The 27,080-nt window shown below is 45.2% G+C and overlaps 1 protein-coding gene across 3 annotated transcripts in view; it reads right to left on the reverse strand.

Annotated features, from left to right (window-relative positions):
• ARPC1A (actin related protein 2/3 complex subunit 1A) overlaps positions 1-27,080 on the reverse strand; it is a 1,267,577-nt gene that overhangs the window by 725,844 nt on the left and 514,653 nt on the right. For all 3 annotated transcript variants that reach the window (XM_044089354.1, XM_044089353.1, XM_044089352.1), the window contains exon 5: positions 13,782-13,889. In XM_044089354.1, the coding sequence (XP_043945289.1) occupies positions 13,782-13,889 (108 nt within the window). The remainder of the gene's footprint in view (positions 1-13,781; positions 13,890-27,080) is intronic.

The raw sequence follows: 27,080 nt of genomic DNA on the forward strand, positions 1-27,080 counted from the left end.
GAGGCAGTGTTAATTTTTCTAAAACGAAGCTGGCGTTGGGGGTTTTCTGGGGGGTCTTATATTCTTAGCCCCTCTGAGAAACTGCCTTAGTAAAGGGTGTGAGAATATGGGAGGATCCGTATTATATTGAGCTGAAATGGCTGAAACATGGATCTTAATGGATGAGAAAGAAAGGCCTTTGTGTAGCATCTCAGTTAAGTATTGCAGTATTTGAGGAATGTTTGGTATCCAAGGATTTTGGCCTTTAGCCTGGTTCCATGCACAAAATCTTTTCCATTTGTCTGAGTAAGTTTTTCTGGTGCTGGGCCTCCTGGCCTCCAAAATGACATTCGGGACGTCCTTTGAGAGAAGTGTTGATTGATAATTCAAGGTATTCTACATGCAGCTAAATTTAAGTCCTGAGCTGACTGTGAAGGATCTGAAAGTTTTGCTGAGTCAACAGAAGTGGGAATTGAGGTAAGATCCATGGAGGGCTGAGAGTCAAGGTCCTTAGTAATGGGTACCAGTGCTGACGTGGCCAGTCCGGAGCAATGAGGATCACTTGACGTCTCTCTGATCTGACTTTCAGTAATACCTTGGTCAAGAGAGGTAATGGTGGGAAGGCATAGGCTGTCAATGCTGTCCAACTGAATGATAGGGCGTCCACTTTCCAGGCTAGGGAATAATAAGTCCTTGTGCAAAATTTCTGTAGTTGGCAATTGTTGGGGGAGGCAAACAGATCTATGTCTGGGCGTCCCCACCTTTGAGTTATCATTGAAAATACTTGTGGGTGTAATCTCCACTCGTGAGGATCTGCCAAATTTCTGCTTAATTCATCTGCCAATATGTTTTCCTTTCCTGGTAGGTATTGTGTTTGCAGTTGTACTTGGAAAGTCAATGCTGTGTTCCACAAGGTCATTGCCTGTCTGCATAAAGGGTAGGAGTGTGTTCCTCCCTGTTTGTTTATGTACCACATAACTGTGGTGTTGTCTGTCCTTAGTAGTAGTTGTCCTGGATGCAAGAGATCCTTGAAGGCTGTCAGTGCATTTTGCACAGCTAGCATCTCCTTTTGGTTGATGTGTAAATGCATTTGTTTTGCGGACCATTTGCCCTGTATGCACTGTCCTGCCGTGTGTGCTCCCCAGGCGTAGTCTGAAGAATCTGTTGTCATAGTTTGGTTTGCTGGAGGTAAGACAAAAGGAAGACCCTTGTTTATGTGACATGCTTGAGCCCACTATAGGAACTCTCTTTGAAGGCAGGGAATGAGAGGTATACTTGTTTCCAGGCTGTGCCTGTGTTGAGTCCATACACTTTTCAGGTACCATTGTAATTTCCTCATATGCAGCTTTGCATGTGGAATTAGTTGAATGCAGGATGCCATGAACCCCAATGCCTGCAGGATTTTCCTTGCAGTGAGCTGGGTAAAAGTTGCCATCTTTTTGAAGTATTGAGTCAGTTGTTTTTGTTTGTTTGGCATGAGATAAGCCATCTGGGCCGTTGTATTTAAGCTGGCACCCAGGAATATTATGCCTTGTGAGGGTATTAGCTTTGACTTCTTTTTGTTTACTGTGTACCCTAGGCAACTTAGCAGCTTTGTTACAAATGCCAGATGCTGTAATACAATGGCCTTGCTGTCTGCTTGGATCAGGCAGTCGTCCAGGTATGGATAAATTTGTATTCCTCATCTGCAGTATGCAATTACTGATGCCAGGCATTTCGTAAATACTCTGGGAGCAGTAGATAAGCCAAAGGGCAATGCAGAGAATTGATAATGCGTTGTACCTGCCAAAAATCTGAGGTATCTTCTGCAATCTTGTCTGATAGGGACATGCAGGTATGCCTCTGAGGTCCAACGTTACCAGCCAAGACTCTTTGCCCAGCATGGGAAGAAGCTGCTGTAGTGTGGGCATTTTGAATTTGGGTACCTCCAGGTAAGTGTTTAGAATGGAGAGGTCTAAAATGGGTCTCCAGGCTTTGTCCTTTCTTGGTACTAGACATAGTCTGGAGTAAAAACCTTGACCTTGCTCCTTTGTAGGTACCTTTTAAATTGCTTTCATATCCATGAGAGCTGAAATTTGCGTTTGTGCCTCTGCCCATTGGTTTGGAGGCAGATTTGGCATGCCTCTCATCCGTGGTAAAGTGTGAAAATGAAATCTGTAGCCTCGGGTAATAATATCCAGAACCCATTTGTCCTTTGTTATGATGCTCCAGTTTTGTGAAAATAGAGCCAGTTTTCCTCCCAAAGGTGCTTCCAGGGCAATTTTGCTTGGCAGGCGAAGAGGGAAGTCATTGTGTTTGTTTCCTGAAGGGTTGAGATCTTTCGTCTCCACCTCTGAGTTGTTGTATGCCATTGTCTAGGCCTGAAAGAACCTTGTGGCTGGCCTCTGCCCCTTGGGCATCTGTACCTACCCCTTTGGGGTCTGCCTGATGCAGGAAAGGACCAGTTTTTTGATGGCCAGTTTCTGCTGAAACGAGGAGGTTGTACCTGTAAAAAATCTTTAACTGTCTGCATAGATTTTGCCTTTTCTTCCATTTTCTTTAAAACTTCCTCTGCTTTGACACCAGATAACACATCTTTCTGCAATGGAGCATCCAATAACTTTGCTTTGACATGTTCTGTTAAGGCTTGCTCTTTTAGCCAAGCATGTCTACATATTACAGATCCTGTGACAGCTGCTCTACATGAGGCTTCCAATGAATCAAAACCACACTAAGGTATGCTTTCCCACCTGTTCTGCTGCATGCAGCAAATCTTGCATCTCTGAAATCAGGTTGATCTGTCTGAGGGATCATTTTCTGCTTTAACTGTGTAATCAAGTACTGCTGGTATTTTAGCATGTGGAATTGGCAGTTTAAGGCCCTCATGGCCAAAGTGGCAGACGTATACACTTTCTTCCCCCATCTTTGTAATGCTCTGGAATCTCAGAAGGTAGTGAATTCTTAGCAGTAGAGGCCTTAACCCCTTTGGGACCCTGGGAAATGGTTTTGGGGTCTGCAACAGGGCTTTTATATAGAAACTTATGAGAATCAGGAACTCTGTAGTATCTGTCTGGTTTAGCTGGTGCAGGAGGTAAGAAATCTGGGTTTAGACTAGATTCGGTGTAAACATCATCCAAGATGTCTAAAACTGCAGGAATTGCAAGGGGTCTATGCTGTGGGAGAAGAAAAAACTCACGGAGTCTTTTCTTAGAGTCAGAGTAATCTTGGCCTTCCCAGTGGAAGTGCTCCCTCATGGTGTGTAAAGTTTCCCCAAAAGAGTAGTCTTCAGGGGGGAGACAGAGGGAATGAACTCTTCAGCATCCGAGTCTTCATAAGGAGGGAATGAATAATCCTGGTCCTCAGAGTTAGCTGAGGAAATGGATGCTTGGTCAGAGGAAGGATAATCTTCCTCCAGTCTAGGCCTTTTGTCAGGAGGGGGTTGTGAACCTCTGATAAGGGTAATTAAATCCTCAGCCATCTTAAGCATCTGTTTTTTAGGCATAGGGGCCTGTGGGGGGGACTGTGGACCCGGTTTCCTAACTTTTAAGGGGGCTTTAAGTTTAGCGTAAGACAGAGATAGATGTTGGTTTGAAGACACCTTCAGAAACCGAAGGCCTGTCCAAAATCTCTGGATCACCGTCAGGGTTGGCGTCCGAGGGGTGAGATGGAACCGGCTCCTGAGGCCCAGCTGATTCGGTCTGGGAGGCCATCAGCATTTCTAAATCTGCGGTAGTCAGTGGCTGCGTAGGCGCCTCGCTGAAAACCGGAGAACCGGCGGCAGGCCTTGCTAAGGGCCTCGGTATCTGGTCTTGGCCTTGGTTGCCTGTCCTTATCCTTGCGCTTTTTAATCATTGCTGATGTCGGTTGCTCCGATGACATGCTATAATTAAATTTTCTGCCAAAATAATGTCGGGCGAAATCTGCCCAACGCTTGATTGTATGTTTGTTGAACCTAGCACAAAACCGACAACCAGAGACGTCGTGGTCTGAGCCTAGGCAAGGAATACAATAGGAATGAAAATCCTTATGAGGTATTTGCTTCCCACAAGAAATGCAATTAACTTTGTCTGACATCGGTCTGAGGCAAGAAAAGTTTCCCCAACGGGGTGCTTAGCTTTAGAGAAGACTTCGGGCTGAAATTCGATTCGAAAATCGCAGGAGCTAGCCGACCGGCACTTGCGAACTGTTTCTGCTTCGGGCACTGCGCGGCAAGAAAGACTTAAGAAAATGGCGTCGGCTGCCTCTTTCATCCCCCTGTCGCACTGACATCAGGGAAGAAGCGATGACCACCGATGCCGGACCAAGACTTTGGGATTCGGCCGACTGCGGGACCGCCTGACGGCAGGATAACCCAAGTGTGATGACTGCAGCAGTATAACACGAACATCTTGAATGTTTCTTTGTCTGCAGAATGCAATTACTGGTGCCAGGCACTTTGTAAAGACCCTGGGCGCAGTAGATAAGCCAAAAGGCATTGCAGAGAATTGGTAATGCAAAAAACCTGCTTTGAAGCGGAGGTATCTTCTGCAAGATTCCCTTATTGGGATATGCAGGTATGCCTCTTTTAAGTCTAGAATTACTAACCAAGCATTCTTGCCTAGCATAGGCAGTAGCTGTTGTAAAGTCAACATTTTGAATTTTGGAATGTCCAGGAACGTGTTCAGAATCGATAAGTCCAGAATATGATGCCATGAATTGTCTTTTCTGGGTACCAAGAAAAGTCTTGAATAAAATCCTTGTCCTTTTTCCCTTTCTGGTACTGGTTGAATAGCCCCCATATCCATGAGGGACATGACTTGTTTCTGGGCCTCTGCCCACTGGTTTTGAGGCAGATCCGGCCATCCGTTTGGAATTGGCAAAGTATGGAAATGAAATCTGTACCCCTGGGATACTATGTTTAATACCCACTTGTCCTGGATAATTGACTGCCAATTTTGAGCATGAAGTGCTGGTTTTCCCCCCAAGTGGGCTGCCAAAAGATAAGTGCTTGGAGATGGTAGAGGAAATCATTGAGACTGCTTACTGGAGGGTTGTGCTTTGTTACTTCCAGATTTGGAGGTGGAGGCACCCCATTGCTTTGACCTGCAAGATCCCTGTGATTGATATCTGGAGCCTATTGAGCGCCTGGGTTTGCCCCGAGTGACTCTGTTGGACACAGGAAAGGACCAATTTTTAGTAGGCCAGTGCCTACTGAACCTGGGTGGCTGCACTTGCAAGAAATCTTTTACAGTTTGCATATATTTAGCTTTGTCTTCCATTTTCTTTAAAACCTCTTGTCTTATTACCAGAGTATCATGCTGCTAAGGGGCATCCAACAATTTAGCGTCAACATGATCAGGCAGATTTTGCTCCTTGAGCCAGACTTGCCTTCCTATCACAGATCCAGTAACGGCAGCCCTACAAGAGGCCTCCAAGGAATCAAAACCACATTGCAAAGTATGCTTTCCAACCTGTTCTGCCGAATGCAATAAATCCTGTAACTCTATTTTCCACACAATCAGAAATTATCATCATTTTCTGTTTCAGTAAGCCCATAACATGCTGTTGATATTTAAGCATATGAAACTGAGTTTAAAGCCCTGATTGCCAAGGTTGCAGACATATAAACCTTCTTACCCCATCTATCCAACGCCCTGGAATCTCTATCAGAATGGGTAGGATTTTTGGCTGTAGAAACCTTAACACCCTTGGGACCCTGAGAAATAGTCTCAGGATCAGCAGCAGGATTTTTGAAAAGAAATTTGTGGGAATCAGGAACTCTGTAATATCTGTCTGGCTCACTAGGAGCTGGAGGCAGGGAATCAGGAGCCATGCTCGATTCCGAGAACACATCATCAACAATGTCTAAAACAAGAAGTTATGTACTCACCATAACGTTCGATGTATGTAGTCCATCTCACCTCACATTCTTACCCGTGGGTTTGGAGCCGAATGTCGGCTCCGACTCGGCCAAAACTTTTCTAGCTCGAAGTCTTTCTATTGGCTGGGCTAAGATGGTATCCCATGCTGCACTGCTCCATATCCCCAGATCTAGTTTGCTGCGAACACCAACACTCATTCTCCATGTATAACACCCCCCAAGGAAAGGAAGAACAAACCAAGAATGAAGGGAACTCTGAAACCAGACCCAACCTCCAGATCCTCCAGGAAGGAGGGGGGGTAAGTAAGAATGTGAGGCGAGATGGACTATATACATTGAACGTTATGGTGAGTACATAACTTCTTGATGTTATGTAGTCTAATCTCGCCTACATTCTTATCCATGAGACAGCGTCCCTAGCACCTAAATCCTGGGAGTGAAAGATACTCCTGAGCACTGTGGAACCAAAGGAAGACCTGCCCCTAGATACCACATCCAACTTGTAATGAGTAACAAAGGTGTGAGGAGATGCCCAAGTAGCTGCAGCACAAATATCAACCATAGACAATCTGGCCTGATAGGCTGTAGATATAGATACAGAGTAGAGTGAGCCTTCACCGGGAACGGTAAATCTTTACCCCCTGAGGAATAAATGAATGAAATGCAACTGGAGATCCACCTGGACAGCGTATCTCTGGAGACAGGAGACCCAATTCTGTTTTCCGAAAAGGAAACCAACAGCTGATCAGATTTTCTGAGGTCTTTGGTTCTGTGCAGATAAAAACGTAATTGTCTGTGTACATCCAATTGATGAAATTTAAATTCTGTCTTGTTGGAGAACTGGGGAAAAAACACTGGCCAACTCAATAGATTGATTAAGGTTACTGATTGACGCCACTTTGGGAAGAAAGGAAGGGTTGGGTCTGAGAGAAACCCTGTCCTTATGAAAAATCAATTAAGGGGGTTTGATTGATAAGGCTTGAAGCTCTAAAATACGTCTGGCTGACGTGATGGCTACTAAAAAGACAGTCTTCTAAGTTAAGAATTTTGAATCACAAGTGTCTGCAGGCTCAAAGGAGGGTGAAGTAAGAGCCTGTAGAACAAAGTTTAAATCCCAAGGCATGACAGGTTCCGATACCGGAGGACAAAGTAACAGAGTGCCCTTCAGAAAAGCCTTACAGAGTCTATGAGCCATCAGACTAGGTTAGTTTGCGACATGAAAGGTAGAAATCGCCACCAATTGCACTTTAATAGTTGCGGCCGCTGAACCCTGGTTAAAGAGCATAGACAAGAACTCCAATACAGACGAAATTGCAGCCGTGTAAGGGTCAATCTTTTAGGTATGAGCCCAGATTGAAAACCTCTTCCATTTACTGTAGTAAATCTTCCTGGTAGAGGGATTATAAAAGAGGAAGATAAAATATGAACCACCTCCAGTGAGAAATGATGAAGCCTAACTAATGACGGAAGTGGAGTAGCCAGGCTGTCAACCGGAGGGTCCGAAGAGAGGGATGGAACTGCCCTGACATGTGTGTCAGTAAGTCTGGTTGTGGGTCCAGAATCCAAGGAGCGTCCATGAGATAGGGGATGGAGAAAGGGGAACCAAAATTGACGAGGCCAGTGTGGAGCAATCAGAATCATCCTACTTCCCAAGGCTTGCACTTTCTGAATAACCTTTGACGCAAGGGAACTGGAGGGAAGCCATATAGTAGAACGGAGGGCCAATCGTGGACTACAGCGTCCCTGGGTGACTACCCCTGAAGGGGGATCAATGTGAAGTAGCTGCTGCATTTGGCATTGAGGGGGCTGGCAAAGATGTCGCAGCAAGGCTGACCCCATCTGCGGAAGATCTGTTCCGCTACTTGACAGTTCAGGGACCACTTGTAAGGCATCAGAATAGCTCTGCTTAGCCTGTCTGCGATCACACTGGACTTCCCCGGAATGTGCGTTGCCACCAGAAAACGTTGTGAAGACACTGCCCACTGCCACACTCGCATGGCCTCTCTGCAAAGGGGATAGGACTTGGTTCCTCCCTGCTTGTTCAGATACCACACCACTGACATATTGTCTGAGTGGATTGCAATAGTCCCGAGAAGAAGAAAACTCTGAAGTGCTTCCAACACTAGTAACACAGCTCATCTCCAGGACATTGATATGCAGATGCATCTCATGCTCTTGCCACGTGCCTTGGACTGTTCAGCCTAGATAATGCCCCCCCACCCCATCTGGGAGGCATCCGTGGTCACCGTGGTAATAGGGGGCACAGAAACGAAAGGCATTCCCGCATTCAGGTTGTCGGTGCGAAGCCACCAACTGAGATCCTGTTTGCACCTGTCTGTGAGAAGAATAGGGTAAGAAAGTGGAAGAAGTTGGAGAGACCACTGGGCAAAAAGTAACCACTGAAGGAGTCTCATATGTAACCCTTGCCAGAAGGACTAACAATCGTCACAGCCATTGTCCCCAATAGTTGGAGGACCCATCTTGCCTTTGCTCTTCTCAGGGGGAGCAAGGCATGAACTTGTTGTTGTAGGACTCTGATTCTTTCCTGTGGTAGAAATGCCCGTATGAGGATGGTGTCTAGTTCTGCGCCTATAAAAGTGACACGCTGTGAGGGCAACAAGGCAGATTTTTCCAAAGTTCAACGTGATGCCCAGCCGTTGTCATAGGTTTATAGTAGCGTCCCTGGTCTGAATTAGTAGATGCCTGGTGGCGGCAGTAAGGAGCCAATCGTCCAGATATGGAAACACTTGGAATCCCTGATGTCTCAAGTGAGCAGTCACCACTGCCATGCATTTGGTAAACACCCTGGGGGCTGTGGTGAGACCAAAGGGCAGGGCTTGAAACTGAAAATGACTGGCTCCCAGCCAGAAGCGTAGGTGACTTCTGGATGCCCTGTCCATCTTGATGTGGTAGTAAGCATCCTTGAGGTCGATGGAGCACGTCCACACTTCTTTTCCCAACAATGGGAGAATAGACTGCAATGTGACCATTCGGAACTTGGACTTTTGCACGTGGGTGTTCAGTTGGCTCAGATCTAATATAGGTCTCAAGTCCCCTGTCCTTTTTGGCACCAAAAAGAATCTTGAGTACGTCCCTAATCTGATCTGGTCTGAGGGGACATGTTGGGTGGTTCCTTTGTCTAACAGCTTTGAAACTTCTGAAGCTGCGTAATCCCTTTGATTGGGTGGAACATCTGGGATTTTATTGATTGGAGGGGGATCTGACGAGAAGGGGATGACATATCCTCTGGAAATTATTCGTAGAACCCATTGGTCCTGGGTGATGTCTTGCCAGGCCTCCGGGTATAATGAGATTCGACCCCCGACTGGCTCCGGAAACGCACAGTTGGGCCTCCCATCAGGAGCGGAGGTAGGGAGAACCACGAAAGGAATCGCGGACTCCCGAGTTGCGGGGGCCTCCTCTGCCTCTAGGGCGGCGTCTCCCTGAATAACCACCCCCTCCCTCTGCCTCTGGAGGGGAGCTCACCTTGGGCACCGGGAAAAAACTTCTGTGATTTCTAGAACCGCATTTTGCCACCCCTCTGGGCCTTGGGATAAGGCCTAGAGGGAAGGGAAAAACGAACTCCTACAGCAGACAGAGTTTTTCCCTCCTGCTCGCACCTGGTGAGGGTGTCTTTCACCTTGGTTCCGAACAAAGAGGAACCATCGAAAGGAGCGTCGGTGAATGAAGACTTGGAAGGCCTCCGCGAAATGACAAAGGCGCATCCAGGCCTGTCTCCTAAGAGCAACTCCTGAACTTGCTGCCCTACTCGATCCATCGGCTGCATACGAGATCAGCCTCATGGAGGAGTTAAAGATGGAATTGAGGGTAGACGTCTGAGCGTTAACAGTCTGGGTCACCGCCTCAAACGTTACCCGTGAGAGTATCTCCAAGCTCCTTGAGGAGATCTCTCTGGAGCCGTGTAAAGTGAGATAAATAATTCAGTGACTGTAAGGTAACGGTCGCTGAAGAAATGGTATGCTTCCCGTACTGGTCCATGGTCCTAGACTCCTTGTTAGGAGGATGGACAGTGGAAGAAGTCTCAGCTAATTCCTTCTGAGTGGCCGCCGCCACCACCATGGCATCCACAGGGACTCCTTTGGACAGAAATTCCTTACCAGGAGGAAAAGACAAATATATTGGGTCTCCTGGGGACTGGTTCCACAGAGTCAGGGGTCTCCCACATCCTTCGACAGATCAAATCCAGAAGCTCATCGAAGGGTGGAGATACCCAGGAAGACTGACTCCTCCTCGGAGGGAGCTTTGGATGGCCAGTCATCTATTTGTTTCAAAATCTCTAGGATGTCAGAGAAAGAAACATCCTCAGAGGATGACTTGGGGGACCCCTCCGATTCCCCGAGGTCGGTGTCTGATGTGAGAGACTCATCCTGGGAATCTATGCGCTTCCCCTTGCACGTCTTCTTTCTGGGTGGCTCCTCAGGCAAGGACTCTGAGGGGCCTTCAGAAATGTGGAGACCACACATGGGGGGGTACCCTAAGGCCTTGGGGCTCCACTGTCTAGAGATAGATAGCGAACAGAGACCTGCACCGGTGTAGTAGGGGACAGAGTGACCGACCTGCATGATGCTGCTGACGACCTGGCCAGCTCACTCCGCATGGCCTCGAAGGCCAGTCCCCCTGAGTCTGAGGAGCGACCAGCCTCCGAAACCACGACAGGAGTCAGACCTCCCTGCGCCGAAGTACCAAGAGAGAGACTAGGAACAGATAGGTGTCCCGAAGCCTCTCCCTCAGATCCGACCACAGAATCCTGAGTCCTGAATCCCATGGACAGCGCCGACGGGGTCAGAGCTGACGTCGGCACCGATAAGCCAGGAGGGGCTGTCGGGACCGACCTAAGGACATCACACGGAGCCAAGCACTCCGGCTCCAAAAGCTGAGATACGCTCGGAGGAGGAAATATCGAAGCAGGGTGAAGGATGGGCTCCGGAGCAGACTGGATCGGAGCAGAGAGCAATTTTGCCAAAACCGGTGAATGAAGGAGTCTCTGCACCACTCTATCGACTTCCACATCTGATAAGGTCCTGGAGGATAGAGAGGGAGATTGAGACCTCCTCTCCGAAGGGGACCTGCGAGGAGGTGATGCTGGCCTAATACTAGGCGATCGGCTCCGAATAGGTTCCAAAATGATTGGAGCCGATGCTGGTTCCATAACCACAGACACTTCCTGCGGCCCCGAGGACAATGCAGCAGAGGATGTCGAAGCAGACTTTGCTATTTTCTCCGGTGGCTCCGAGGAGACTGATGGAGCCGGAGATCTCTTTTTAGATTTCAAAGATTTTGTCTTGGAGCTGGAAGCAGTTTCCAGACCCTCCTCGAAGGAGGGTTTCAGAAGTCTCTTCAAAATCAACTTATTCTTCCTTTCCTAAAGAACTCTCGGACTAAACACATGACAGAAACTGCACGACTCCTGGAGATGGATTGCTCCCAGACAATACACACAGGCAGAATGTCCATCGGTAATGGACATTTTATAGCTGCACCTAAAGCATTTCTTGAAGCCAGAGGGCTTGTGCTCCTTAGAATCTTTGGACATAGTTAGCTACAACAAAGCACCAAAAGACAACAAACACTGACAACAGTACCAATGGTAAAACAGTCACAAGGCAGGAAAAACACTACCACAAACGAGAACCTCAAGATCTCTAACTAAAACGATCCTTAGGCACAACACAGGAGGGGAAGACTAAAACCTCTAATTTAAACGGTTTTAGACCTGTAAAAATGTAAAACACAAGGAAGCAAGGGACAGACTAGGTCCTCTAACTGAAACGGGCCTAGCTCGTTGGAACAGCTAGTGGGATACCACAGAAAAAACGATCAAACACAAATCTTTTTCACCATACAAGACCAGAACACACAATAGCTATTAAAATAGCTTTTTGTTTGCAATCAGTTCACTAATAAAGAAAAAAGGGTACTTAGCCACAGCCAAGAGCGAAACCATGTCTGAGCTACATGAGCGGCAAATGAGATCTGGGGATATGGAGCAGTGCAGCATGGGATACCATCTTAGCCTAGCCAATAGAAAGACTTCGAGCTAGAAAAGTTTTGGCCGAGTCAGAGCCGACATTCAGCTCCAAACCCACGGGTAAGAATGTAGGCGAGATTGGACTACATAACATCAGGAGGTTTTGCCAAAGGCCTATGCTGAGGAAGAAGGAAATCTCTAAGCCTCTTTTTTGATTCAGAGAAGTCCTGACCAGTGAAAATGTTCCCTTAAAGTATGCAAAGTCTCTCCAAAAGAGTAATCCTCAGGAGGAGAAGCAGAGGGGATAGATTCCTCTGCATCAGAGTCCTCATAAGGTGGAACAGAAAATTCCTGACCAGAAGAGGAATCAGAAGAAATGGAAACCTGATCTGAAGATTCATAACCAGTGCCTTGCCTAGGCCTCTTAGCAGGGCGGGGGGGGGGGGGGTTGGAAACCCCTGATCAAGGCAATCAAATCCTCAGCCATTTTGATCATTTGTTTTTTAGGCATAGGTGCCTAAGCACGTGGCTCGTGCGTCATTTTTTAGACATAGAAGTTGGTTCTGGCCTTATTTTTGATGATGGTGTCGGTTTAATATACAAATGTTGAGGCCCGAAAACATCCTCAGAAGCCGGTCCCTGCTCAGCGGCTCCGGACCCATCCAAGGGAGAAACATCCGTGGGTTCAATACTTGGAGAATCCCACGACATTCCAGACTCCAAATGGGTCTCTGTAGAGGCCTGCGACTCAAACGCAGTGGGTATCAGGGGCTGCAAAAGCACCTCACTGAGTGCCGACAACTGGCTTAGGAGAAACTTAGTCAGTTCTGGACCTTGACGGTATGTCTTTTTCCTTGCATTTTTTGTGAACTCCGGTAGTCTAATTGCTAATAGACAACATTTCAGGGTAGTTAAATCTTGAAACAAAATATTTAGAAGGAAAAATATACAGACGCTTAATAGTGCGTTGATCAAATTTAGCACAAAACCAACAGCAAGGCACGTTGTGATCAGGGCCTAGGCAAGGAATACAGTACAAATGAAAATCCTTATGAGGTATTTGCTTACCACAAGTAATGCAATTATTAACTTTTAATGACATTAGTAAGGAGCAAGAAAAAGTTTCCCCAATGGGGTACTTAGCTTTAATTTGAAGACTTCGGTTCTGAAACTCGAAAATGAAAATTTCAGGAGTCGGCCGACCAGCACTTGTGAACTGCTTCTGCTTTGGGCACTGCGTGGCAAGAAAGACTGATTAAAATGGTGTCGGCTGCATGCTTTATATCCCTGATGACCTGATGTCATGGAAGAGGAGACTGCAACCGACGCAGGACCCAAGACTTTGTTATTCAGGCCGACTGAGGGCAACCTGCCAGCAGATTTCCCAACTGTAATGACTGCAACAGTGAAACACGAAGAACATCAGCCGCACACCTGAACCATACCAGTTTCTCTGCTCATAACCTCATATTAATTCTTCAAATGCTCAAATTTGCTATCACATATGTGATAACAGAAAGTAGGTCTACACTTTCCTTCATGTCTCCAATGCACAGCAATGTGCACTGTCATATAATGTTGTATGGTGCTAATTCTGCCACACCACTGTGCCCCACACCTCCTTTGATATCTAACAAGTTTTCCTCATTTCTCTTTCCCTTCTTCCCCGTTTTTAATCCCAGTCCAGCATTTCTTTTTGGACTGTTCATATTACCTTCCACTTTCTTGAACTGCTTGCCATGCCTACAAAGTAAATGTTTCAACCCACATTACGTCAGATTAGGTTTGATAACTTTCTGGTTACAACAAAGATTACTATTTATCGTGCCATGAACAGTGCTACGTGCACTATTTTGTGGAACTACTTAGATACCAGTGTTGAAAGTCACAATGTGCAAAACTCATTTTATGGAAAGAATGAATAGCTCATATGCAGTGCACAACCTTTATGCATTTTTTGCTTCAGCACTTTACCTGCATTTGAAGTCACATGATCCAGCTGCAAGGAGGACATTATTTGGATGCCAATCAAGGCTCAGAACAGTAGAGCGAATTGGCTTTTTGATGTGCTTGCTAACCCACCTGAAACATGGAGAGTAAACACAAAAATCCAGTTACACACAAAGAAATCCTACTGTCAAAATCAAAATATCACATGACAAAAAAAAGACAGTTATATACTTATTGTAATGACAGATCCAGGTTTTATTTTCATCTGGTTTAACCTTTGGGTCTCTGATCCTCTCAGAACTTTCAAACTTGAGGATCCAGGACTCTGACTCCTCTCCTACCTATAATTCCTTCTCTCTTCCTCAGAATACCTCAGATACCATTTGCTTATTGTAAAAAATAGAAATCTTTTAAATTTCCTTTAACTTTAAGCAACATATCAAAAGAAAAAAAATATTTACATATATCTATGCAGATAAAGGGAAGCAATCAGGTGAGGATGAGAATGGCAAGACTCCCCTAGAATATCATCTGTACTTCTAGGCATGAAAGTTGACAAGATGGAAGAAGGAAGGAGGGAGTGATGTTGAACATGTCGAAAATAAGACAACATGGATCATTATGGTAAGTGCATAACTTTCATACCCGATGTTATCTTTTTTCATCTAATTCAACCATTGGGACAGAGTCTCTTAGCTACTAAGTACCTGGGCAGAACATCAAGAAAAGAGGTTCCTGAGAATGGCAGAGCCAAAAGTAAGGTGGTTTGCTCAAAAGGGGAAGCAATACTGAAATTTACTTTGCAGAGGTAACAGCCACTAGAAAAATGGTTTTCCATGATAATGTTATTTCTACTGAAGCTGCAAGTTTGAAGGGAGGCTGTGTAAGAGCTTGATGCATCACCGTAATATCCCATGGAAGTAGTGGATCTTTTACAGGACGTCAAAGCAAAAATATTCCATTAAAACCTTTAGAATCTCTTTAAGATGGTATGAGGATCTTATTATGCCCAGTATGAAAACTGGAAACAGCTGCTAAAAGTACTTTGATACTCGAAAAACTAGGCCCCTTCCAAAACAAATCAAACAATCAAGAATTGAGGGGAGAAGTGCAGAAAATTGATCCAAATCCCTGCCTGCAGCCCAAATAGAAAACCTTTTCCATTCACTCAACACACTTTCCTAATGCTAGACTTCTGAGCAGCAGTAAGAATATGTACCATGATCTGAAAACCAGGCATCTTTGGCCATTGTTAAATTTGGCAGAATCATGAGGTTAACTTCAAGGTTTCTGGGTCTGGGAGCAGATGGCCTGACAGATGGGATGGGAAATTTGGGCTGTGCCCCAGCATCCAAAAAAGATATACGAGGTGAGGCCAAATATATGGGAACCAAGCCTGTTTAGGTCAAAAGAATAAGGATCACCTTTCACCCGGCACTACCTGGTCTTCTGAATGAATTTCATTGAAAGGGGAAGGGAGAAAAGGAATACGAGACCCAGTAGTCAACTGCAAACCAAATAATCCCTCTAACTAACCCCGGGGAGGGATTAGGACACAGTAACTGCTGCACTTGTTCAGGTAGGATGCAAACAGGTTGTGGCAAATTTGGCCCCAGTGGTGGAAGATTTGGATTGAGGGACCAATCATGAGGCGGAAAAAGGTTTCTGTTTAGCCTGTCCACTAACACACTGATGTCCTGGGGATGTGTGTTGCTGTAAAAAGGTGGCGGGAAGACATAGCCCATTGCCATACTCTCATGGCTTCCTGACAAAGGATAACATCTGGTCCCCCATTGCTTGCTGATGTACCAGACAATCGTCATGTCCATCTGGATGGAGATGACACTTTCTGGCAGACTGTCTTCAAATGTCTGCAACACTAGTAGGAGTGCTTTCATTTCCAGATGTGAAGTTTGGTGTCAACAGTATCCAGGAGCATTGAACAGTCTTCCCTTTGTAATGCCCACGCACCCTGAAAGGAAAACATCTGTGATAATTGTTTCTATAGCCCATGGCACACAGTAGGGACAACCATCTGAAATCACTTGGAGACATTATCCACCAACTGATGAAGGTTTTGCAGACAGATGTCAGTTGGATGGGTGTACTCTGATACTGTAAAAGCTGAGACCACTCAAATGAGAGGGTCCACTGTAGTAGTCATGTGATATCTCAACAATGGAATCAATGTGATTGTAGAGGCCATAAGCCCTAAAAGTTTTACAATTAAACTTGTAGAAGGTGAGGGTTGATTGAAGACTAGACTAACCACATGTTGTAGAGAAAGAACTCTGGACTGTAGCAAGCTGGCTATCTGATTTGTCCTGTCTAGGTGGCATCTAATGAACTCTATGGATTGAGTGGGATTCAAATTACTTTTCATTTGGTGCACAGTGACTCCAAGCTGGGCAGTAAATGACATAAAAAGGTCTCATTGCTCAACTAGGAAACCCCTGGTCAGGACTGGGAGAAGCCAATTGTCTAAATATGGAAACACCCAGTACCCCTGCAGTCTGAGATAAGCTGCCACCACTGCCATACACCTGCTGAGTCGAAAGGGCATAACCTGAATTAGAAATGATTGGTTCCCAGTCTGAAATGGAGAAGACTCCTGGAATGCTTGTTTATTTATACACTGCATACATAACTCAACATGTGAGTTACAGAATAAAAAAAAAACAGATTTTGCACACATTATTGCAGGAAATTTCAACCAGGCAGATTTCAGTGCTACCATACTACTATCAATATGTGGGTTTTGCAACAGGGGGTAGTAACACAATGGGCAAAGTCTACATCAACATAAAGATGGTATATAAAGCTGTTCAACATCCACACTTGGGCAACTCTGACCACATTACCATTATGCTAGTACTAGCATACAAACCTGCACTAGTCAGAGAAAAAAACACTGTGAAGCAAGTGAAGGTGTGGCCAAATGGCGCAATCAAAGCAATCCAAGACTATTTTGATGATACTAGCTGGAGTATATTCAAGGAGGCTGCAACAACTGATCAGCAAATTAACGTGGATGGATATGCAGGAAATGGTGATGGCATATATTTGCAAATGTGTAGATGAAGTGATGTCTAACAAAAATATCATAATAAGAGCTAAGCAAAAACCTTGGCTCATAAGCAAAGTATATGCGTTTCTGAGGGAATGAAATGAGGCATTCAAAATGAATGACAAGGAAGCTCTCGGAGTGGCTAGGGCAAATCTGAAGAGGGGATAAAGGAAACAGAGGGCCTATGGTATGAAGGTCCACAGCCACTTCATCGATGCAAGTGACTCCAGGAACATATGGCAGCATAAAAGCCATTACAGAATATAAACCACTATCAGCTAAATGTGGGGACAGCATAGAATTCCTGGATAGGTTAAACATCTTCTATAGCAGATTCTAAGAGAGGAACTGCTCAAAGGCAGTGAAACTTCCAACAAGTCCAGAGGATGAAGTGCACAGTCTAACCATAACCACAGGTGAGGTGAGGAAAACCCTAGGAAGGCTGCTGGACCAGTCGACATCCTGGGATGGGTGTTAAAGGACTGTGCTGAACAACTAAGCACTGTACTCGCAGACATCTTCAACATCTCCCTTGTCCAAGCAAAAGTATCCAAATGCTTCAAAAATACAAACATAATACCACTGCCGAAGAAAGCAACTCCCTCAAGCCTGAATGATTACAGACCAGTAGCGCTCACATCCCCTGTCATGAAAAGTTTTGAAAGACTGGTCAAAAAACACTTGTCAGCAAAACTACCAGCTGCACTTGACGCACTACAGTTAGCATATTGTGCCAAACTCTCCACAGTGGATGCCATCGCAGTTGCACTATAACTTGCAATGGCACATCAGGAGAATAAGGACAGTTACATTAGGATGCTGTTTAATGACTTTAGTTCAGCATTCAACACTGTTATCCCACAATAGCTAATAAAGAAACTTGTTAATTTAGACATCAGTAACCACATGTGCAACTGGATACTGGACTTTTTGATCAAAAGACCGCAAAAAGTATGCGTGGGCAGGAATTCCTCAAGAAATATTAAAATTAACACAGGAGTACCCCAAGGATGTGTGTTGAGTGCACTACTGTTTACCATACTAACTCATGACTGTAGAGCCAGATTTAATACCACTCATATCATCAAGTTTCCAGATGACAGTACAGTCGTGGGCCTCATCAGTAATGAAGATGAAGGAGCATACAGGGAAGATGTGAATCTACTGATTGGCTGCTATGCTAAGTACAACCTTGATCTCAATGTCACTAAAACCAAGGAGATCATAATAAACTTCAGAAGAACCCATCCAGCTCACTCACCACTCATGATTAATGGAGAGTGGGTGTAAATAATAAGTAGCATAAAATTCTAGGGAGTCAACATTGTGGAGGATTTATCCTGGTTACTAAACACCAGTCACATAGTCAAGAAAGCCCACCAACTCCTGGATCTTCTGCAGAGATTAAGGAAAGCTAATCTACTACCCTCCATCCTTATCACCTTCTACAGGGGTGCCAATAAAAAGCATGCTAATGAACAACTTCACGGTGTGGCACGAGGGCTGTTCAGTTGCAGATCAAAAAGCCCTACAGAGGGTGGTGAAGGTCGTTGAGAGAATATCAGGCTTCAACTTCCCAGTGATACATGGTCTACATACAACACATTGCTACAACAGGGCTCCAAAAATAGGCAGTGATCCTACACACCCTGCCTGTGGTCTGTTTACAAGCTTGTCATCTAGCAGATGATACCTCAGCTTGCGCTGTAAAACAACCAGGTTCAGGATCAGTTTCTTCCCATAGGTGATTAGGTTCTTGAACTCTGGAAGCAATCTCAGGAATGTTTGTCACTGACAAGGTCTTGTGTCAGTCAAACCATTATGGTGCAATAGAAATTATGAGATGCTCACTCACAGTTATCTGTTTACAATGTCAATCAAGTGCAATATTTATCTGCTACCAATTCTATCACAAAATAAGTCTGCAATAAATAAATGTGCAATATTCAATCACTCAGCTGCTAAAAACTGTAGGCATAGTAATTTATAACAGTACTTAGTAAAATAACAGTCTAATTTAAAGTTAGTTATCCATGTTGCATGTGCTATATGTAATTTGTGTGTGTGTAATTGTCATCTCAATATTGAGCTTGATGCATGCAATTTCATTTAGGTTACCCTTGGAGTCTAAATGACAATAAGCTTCACTTAAACTTTGACTTTTATAGAATAAGCATCTTTGAGATCTATTGAGTATATCCAGTCGGACTTCCTCAGCAGATGCAAAATGGACTGAACTATGATAACCCAGAATTTTGTCTGTTTCGCAAACAGATTTAGATGACTTGGGTCCAAGACTGGCCTTAGGTCCTCTGTCTTTTTTGGAACTAAGAACGCACCATAATGACAAATGTCCTTCTCTTCTCAGTTGCAGTATACTTACATGAGGGTGTTGCCTGACAAGACAACGACCTGTCATTGGCTAGCATATCAAAGTCTTTCACTACCTTAGGGTGCGTGGTACATGTGTGATGTAGGCTATCATCAGACATCACTGGTCATAAAAGATGTACATGCGCACCATCCTTAGAACTGAAGCCCCAGGTGGAGAGGGAGTCTAAGAAGTGGATCAATGCATACAAAAATGCCAGAAAGTGGGGGAAGGAGGGAGGGACAGAATTCTGCAACAGAGAACAGAAGGACATCTATTGTTATGGTAAGTTCTTAAACAACTAATCTATGTCCTTCTATTCATCTGTTGTAGTATTCTTAAATGAGGGAGAAGGAAGTGGCAGAGGAGCTCTCCAGGAAACCACAGAGAAAGGCCCCAGTGAACCCTGCCCTGGATTTGGAGATGGAATCCAGCTTATAATGTTTAGTGAAGGTATGAACAGATGTCCAAGTAGCTGCTTCTAAGATACAGTTGGTGTCTAACCCTTTGAAGAATGCCACCGAGGAAGATATGGCCCTTGTAAAGTAAGCTTTGACCGAGTGTGGAAGAGCTTTATCTTGGTGGGCACAGCAAAAGGCAATTGATTTGGATATCCAGTTGAAGATGGCCTGTTTGGACAAAGGCAATCCCAGAACACTGAGGTGAAATAACACAGTTGGTCTGATTTTCTAAAGGATTTGGTCTTGTGCAGGTAAAACGCGAGTTGTCTGTGTACATCAAGAGTGTGTAGGATTCTCTCACTATTGTTCTAAGGGGAGGAAGAAAAGGTGGGGAGATGAATAGCCTGGTTTAATGAAAATTCAATAACTACCTTAGACATGAAGGAGGGGTTAGTACAAAGGGAAACCCTGTTCTTGCGGAAGTACAGGAAAGGAGGAGAGGCCATAAGGGCTTGCAATTCTGATATCCGCCTGGCGGAGGTAAATAGCCACAAGGAGGACAGTTTTCCAAGAACAGCATTTGAGGGGAACTAGAAGAGGCTGGCTCAAAAGGCACCAGTGTCAGTTTTTCTAGCACAAAGTTCAGGTCCCAGGGTGGAACAACAGGTCTCCTGGGAGATCTAATATGGTGGACGCCTTTAAGGAACTGTTTGGCCTCAAATCTGGAGGCTAGGGGTGCTGAAAGTGGCAGGCAAACGGAGATAGCTGACCGATGTGCTTTTACGGAAAAATAAGATAAGCCTGCATTAAGCAATTCACACATTTGTTTGTGTCTTTCGGCTTTTCCCAGTTAGGGGTCGCCACAGCTGAACTCCGGTCCGCTAATGATTGGCAGTTGATTTTTACGTACCGGCTTGCCAGGCCTGACGCACAACCTTCAACGAAGGTACGCCCATTCACGCATGTCTCCACGCAGAAGACGCTCTAGCTGAGAATCAAACTGGACAGCGTCTTACTGTCAGGCGACAACGCTACCGCAGCACCACCACCGCGGGTATAAGACAAACAATACGGGGATCTGCTGTAAGCAGGTCTTAGTTTTTGGTAAGACACCAAAGTGAAAATTTCTTCCATTTAGGGAGGTAAGATTTTCTATTAGGTCTCCTGGCCTCCTGCCGGACTTGTAGCACATCCTCAGAATAAAGGTGTCAGAGAGGAATCAGGGCTCTGTCACACACAGGGTCAGTTGGAGGGTCTCTAACTCTGGGTAGATGAGTGAGTCCTTGTTCTATATCAGTAGGCTCATTCTGTGAGGCAACTTTTGGTGACTGCCTTTGGCTACATGAAGGAGAAGGGGGAACCAGTGCTTTCTTGACCAACATGGAGTCACCAGTAAGATTCTTGGCTGGTCCTGTTGAATTTTCAGCAGGACTTTCAGAATGAGTGGAAGTGGGGGAAATGCATAAAGGAATTTCCTGTTCCAAGAGACTGATAGGGCATCCACTTTCCATGCCAGAGGATAAAGTTCTCTGGTACAAAACTATGAAAGCTGATTGTTCAGGTGTTCAGGAGGGAGGCAAACAAATCTACTTGTGGAATACCCCACTGGTGGACAATGTCCAAGAACACATCCTTGGGAAGCATCCATTTGTGGGCCTGTGTTCTGGATCTGCTCAGAGTGTCTGCCACAATATTCTGATTGGAAGATTGAGAGGGAGAATTTTTGAGAAAAGGGGAGAAATCTCCTGGACCTCGGTGGGTGGAAGAGACACCACCATATCCTTGGTTTGAAACTTACACCCTAGAAAGACATGGTCTTGGGATGATTTGAGGGAAGATTTTTTTGAAGTTTATAGTGAATCCCAGGCTTTGTAAGATGGCTATTGTTGACTGGAGGTCTCTGGTTAATTCCTCCTGTGTTTTGGCTTGAATTATCTATGTAGGGGAAGATCTGGATGCCTTGGAGTCTACAAAAAGTGACCACTGGTGCCAGGCATTTTGTGAAAGCTCTCAAGGCAGTGGAAAGCCCAAAATGCAAAGCTGAGAATTAAAATTGTGAGGATCTCACAGAGAAGTATAGGAATTTCTTGTATATGGGGTGTATGGGGATATGAAGATAAGCATCCTTGATGTCTATGGATGCTAGAAATGCCTGAGGGAGGATGAGAGGGAAGAGTATTTGGACAGTAAGCATTTTGAAGAAGGAAACTATTACAAAATCAAAAATAAGGCAGCAGTAAAAGAATGGTCTGGTGGGACCTGCTAGATTACTTTTTTTTTAACAGCTTTTCAACCTCTGCCGTTGTAGATTCCAATTGGTTGGGTTGTACTAATGCAATCCTTGTCTTTACCAGAAGAGGGGGAACAAACAGAATGGCCGAGGTGATTAACTTTAACACCCATGAGACCGAAGTGATCACCTGCGAGGCTTGAGGGTATAGGGATAATCATCTCCCTGACTGTCTCCAAAGTGCAACAGCCAGGCAACCCTTCATTAGCACTGGGAGGATTTCTCAGAAAAAGGTCAGCAAAATCCCTCCGGTCACCTCTGCCCCTAGGGCAAATTCCATTAAAACTCCCCCCCCCCCAACCCCGGAAGTATCTGTCTTGCAGGAGCATTTTGATTAAAAGCCTGTGATTTTTCTAAAACGCGTTTCTTTCCACCTGTCCAATTCCTTGAGAAGGCCCTTTGAACAGCAGAGGCGTGGACTCCTACAGCAGACAAGGTCTTATCGTCCTGTTCAATCCTGGTTAGTGTTTCCCTAACCTTGGGTCCAAATAATGTGGAACCATCAAAGAGGGAGCTAAGGAAGGACATCTTAAAGCCTTCGGCAAAGTCACATAACACATCCAGGCATGAATACGTATGGCTATACCAGTGCCTGCTGCCATACCTGTACCATCAAGCTGCAACAGAAAGCAAATGCATGGAAACATTAGATAAAGATAAGGTAGAAAAGCAAGGACTACACAGTTTTGTGGATATCCATTAGCAAATTACATGAAAGGGAACTGGTGAGCTCTTTAGTCAATTGGCTCTGGAAGTATGCCTTTTGGGTAAGATAATTCAGCACTCTAAAAGTAAAGGTCACTGAAGCACAAGTCCATTTACTGAATCTTTCCAAAGCCTAGATTCCATACAAGGGAGATGGACAGACACACTTTTCTGAGAGCTCTTTCTTAGTGGCCACCACCACAACCATAGTATCTACCTGTAAACCTTTGCTCCAGCGTGCCCTGCCTTTAGATGCTGCTAAACTTTTATTGTTTTGTTTGGACTGGCTCTCTCATGTCAGCACACGTCCAGGCCCCCTGAGCCACTAAATCAATGAGCACGTCAGGAGGGAGAACCACCCTGGCAGTAGATGAACCAACTCCAAAAGCCTGTAGAAACATGGAGTCTTCCAGGGAAGGTATATCAGTGGACCAACCCCCCCTTCTATTTAATCAACTCCAAGATATCACACAAAAAATTGTCCCAGGGGATGAAGCACCTCTCTGTAAGCAGTGTAAATACCCCAAAAAAAAGAGGTCACAAACAAGGCAAGGTTGCGGTACAATTTAACTGCAAAAAAATAAGTGCTTTTGCATCCTAACTGAACGCTTCATCAGATTTAAAGTTATAAAATGATGTCAGAATATATATAATAAAAATTCAAAAAAAGTACAGTTTTGTACCTACCATAAATGTAGATGTCCGATAGATATGCAACTGCAGTCGTAACATATGGGTTGAGTGGTAAATCAACCGCTCCAGGCCGACGACACAGCGTTAACACAACCTTCGGTCTCGGAGATCTCTCCGGTGCCGGTTGTGGATTTTCCTCCAGAAACCGAAGTTCTGGATCTACCAGACGCCATTCCTGTGGACAAGGTAACGCCTGCATGTGGGGCTGCTAGGCCTCCTGTTTCCATGTCCATCAAGGCCTTTGCACGTGCTAAGGCCGCCAGTCAGGCCAAGGCCCATCCTAAACCTGCCCAGGCCCCTTCATCTGATAAGCAGATCATGTCTCTGGCTGCAGATCTTATTTCCCTTATCAGGGGGTCTCTGCCTCATCCGGACAGGGGTTCTCAGCCACCTGCAGAAAAAAGGCCTAGAACTGAGCAGGCGGACGACCTCTCCTCGGATGAAGCCTCTGGGGATTCTGAGCATTCTGATGCCCTAGAAGAACCCTTCCAGGCCTACGAGGACTCTGATGCTGTGGAATCAATTCCCTCTGCCTCCCCTCCAGAGGATTTCTCTTTTGGTGAAGTCCTGCATTCCATGAGGGAACATTTTCAATGGCAGGGTCAGGAATTCTCTGACTCCAGGAAAAGGCTTCGTACTTTCCTCAAGCTTCCCCAGCACAGACCCTTGGCTATCCCTCCAGTTATGGATGTTTTGGATGATGTTTTCTCTGACTCCAGTGCCAACCCTGATTCTCTTCCTCCTGCTCCTGTCAAGCCGGACAGATATTACAGGGTCCCTGACACTCAAGTACCTTTTTAAGGCTCACTCTGTGGACCTAGAAACTATTTCACAGGGCCCCAAGGGAGTGGCTTCCTCCTCTGCCAAAAACCCACTGCCAGCTGACAGAGAAGCAAGGTCCCTGGAGAGATGGGGTAAAAAAGTATATACCTCTACTACCCTAGCCATGAGGTCTCTTAACTGCCTTTTTCACATGTTTCAGTACCAAGATTTTCTCCTGGATGATTTACAGAAAAAGTTAGCCTCTCCTGAGCCTATTGATAAAAAGGCACTGCAGGATCATATTCACAACACTCAGCAGGTTAATAACCATTTTCTGCAGTGTGGTTATGATGCACTGGAAGCTTCATGTAGGGCAGCTATGACTGGGGCTGTAATACGTAGACATGCTTGGTTGAAGGATCAGTCTTTGCCTGACCATGTTAAAGTAAAGACACTGGATGCACCTTTGGAAAAACAAAAGCTTTGTGGTGCTACTGCACAAGATGTATTGAAATCCATAGAGGAAAAAGCAAAGTCAGTACAGTCAAGGATTTCCTTCAGGTTCAGCCACCCAGATTCAGCAGAAACTGGCCCTCCAAGAATTGGTCCTTCCCCGGCTCTGACAAGTTTCAAAGGGGAAAAAGCAGACGTGACCGAGGTATAGGGCAATACCGAGGATCTTACAGGGGACGCCAATGGCAACCTCCAAATCAAAGAAGTGGCGCAGACAATTCAGCTGCACCACAAGGACAATCACAATGACTTGACTTCGCATCGCCTACAAAGGTTCAAAGAGAAGCACCTTTGGGCGGAAAATTAGCCTTATTCTCACAAAACTGGCATATCTTAACCAAGGACAATTGGATTCTGGATTTGATAGACAAAGGTTACAGATTCCACTTCCACACATTACCAATAAAACAAGGCATGTCAAACCAGCCACATCATCAAAGGGCGGAGGCACTCACTCAAGTTTCCAAACTATTAAGTATAAAAGCAATAGAAAGGGTTCCTCCTCAGGAACAAGGCCAGGGATTTTATTCAAGACTGTTCCTTGTTCCAAGAAAAGAAAACAAGTGGAGACCCATACTGGACTTGTCAACTCTAAACACTTTCCTCATTGTGCCAAAGTTCAAAAAGCTGACGTTGCAGCAACTTCTTCCCATGTTGGGCAAGGGGTCTTGGCTGGTCACTCTGGACCTCAAGGAGACATACCTGCATGTCCCAATCAGACAAAGCTGCAGAAGATACCTCAGATTTCTTGCAGGGACAGAGCATTATCAATTCTCAGCATTGCCGTTTGGCTTATCTACTGCGCCCAGAGTGTTCACGAAATGCCTGGCATCAGTAGTGGCACACAGCATGTCTACGTATTACAGCCCCAGTCATAGCTGCCCTACATGAAGCTTCCAGTGCATCATAACCACACTGCAGAAAATGGTTATTAACCTGCTGAGTGTTGTGAATATGATCTTGCAGTGCCTTTTTATCAATAGGCTCAGGAGAGGCTAACTTTTTCTGTAAATCATCCAGGAGAAAATCTTGGTACTGAAACATGTGAAAAAGGCAGTTAAGAGACCTCATGGCTAGGGTAGTAGAGGTATATACTTTTTTACCCCATCTCCAGGGACCTTGCTTCTCTGTCAGCTGGCAGTGGGTTTTGGCAGAGGAGGAAGCCACTCCCTTGGGGCCCTGTGAAATAGTTTCTAGGTCCACAGAGTGAGCCTTAAAAAGGTGCTTGTGAGTGTCAGGGACCCTGTAATATCTGTCCGGCTTGACAGGAGCAGGAGGAAGAGAATCAGGGTTGGCACTGGAGTCAGAGAAAACATCATCCAAAACATCCATAACTGGAGGGATAGCCAAGGGTCTGTGCTGGGGAAGCTTGAGGAAAGTACGAAGCCTTTTCCTGGAGTCAGAGAATTCCTGACCCTGCCATTGAAAATGTTCCCTCATGGAATGCAGGACTTCACCAAAAGAGAAATCCTCTGGAGGGGAGGCAGAGGGAATTGATTCCTCAGCATCAGAGTCCTCGTAGGCCTGGAAGGGTTCTTCCAGGGCATCAGAATGCTCAGAATCCCCAGAGGCTTCATCCGAGGAGAGGTCGTCCGCCTGCTCAGTTCTAGGCCTTTTTTCTGCAGCTGGCTGAGAACCCCTGTCCGGATGAGGCTGAGACCCCCTGATAAGGGAAATAAGATCTGCAGCCAGACATGATCTGCTTATCAGATGAAGGGGCCTGGGCAGGTTTAGGATGGGCCTTGGCCTGACTGGCGGCCTTAGCACGTGCAAAGGCCTTGATGGACATGGAAACAGGAGGCCTAGCAGCCCCACGTGCAGGCGTTACCTTGTCCACAGGAATGGCATCGGGTAGATCCAGAACTTCGGTTTCCAGAGGAAAATCCACAACCGGCACCGGAGAGATCTCCGAGACCGAAGGTCGTGTTAACGCTGTGTCGTCGGCCTGGAGCGGTTGATTTACCACTCAACCCATATGTTACGACTGCAGTTGCATTCTTGAAGGACATCGTGATCAATTATAAAATCAGCCCAATTGGCTGGCAAGTCTAATTAGAGACATGACACTCATCTCTAAGCATAAAAAACAAACTAAAATCAAACTAGTATAAGTACTGAAAAAATAATTAAATATTTATACAAAAGTCAAAAAACAAATGAAGTACTCAAACACAAATTGCATTCATAAAAACTCCTCGCTTAAAAGTATAGAACAGTACAATACAGCAGTCAGCAGATGGCAGTGTAGTCTCAAAAGAATGCGTACAAGGCTAAAGCATATTCATTGATAAACACTCATTTATAGAATAAAATGCATACAATCATAATAAACTAATCTACATACAAAAAAACAAAAACTAAAATCCCCAAAAGTACTATATAAATATCGACTGCTAAATCAAATAACGAAAAAAACAAAACCCGAAAAAAATGAAACAAGAACAAATAAAATATATGAAGCCAAGTGGAAAATACAGCTATGGGGAACATTGTCAGTGTTTCATAACTATCAACTAAGAAA

The sequence above is a fragment of the Protopterus annectens genome, chromosome 12.part0 (genome assembly GCF_019279795.1).
Source record: "Protopterus annectens isolate FY-2018-M chromosome 12.part0, PAN1.0, whole genome shotgun sequence".
NCBI lineage: Eukaryota > Metazoa > Chordata > Ceratodontiformes > Protopteridae > Protopterus > Protopterus annectens.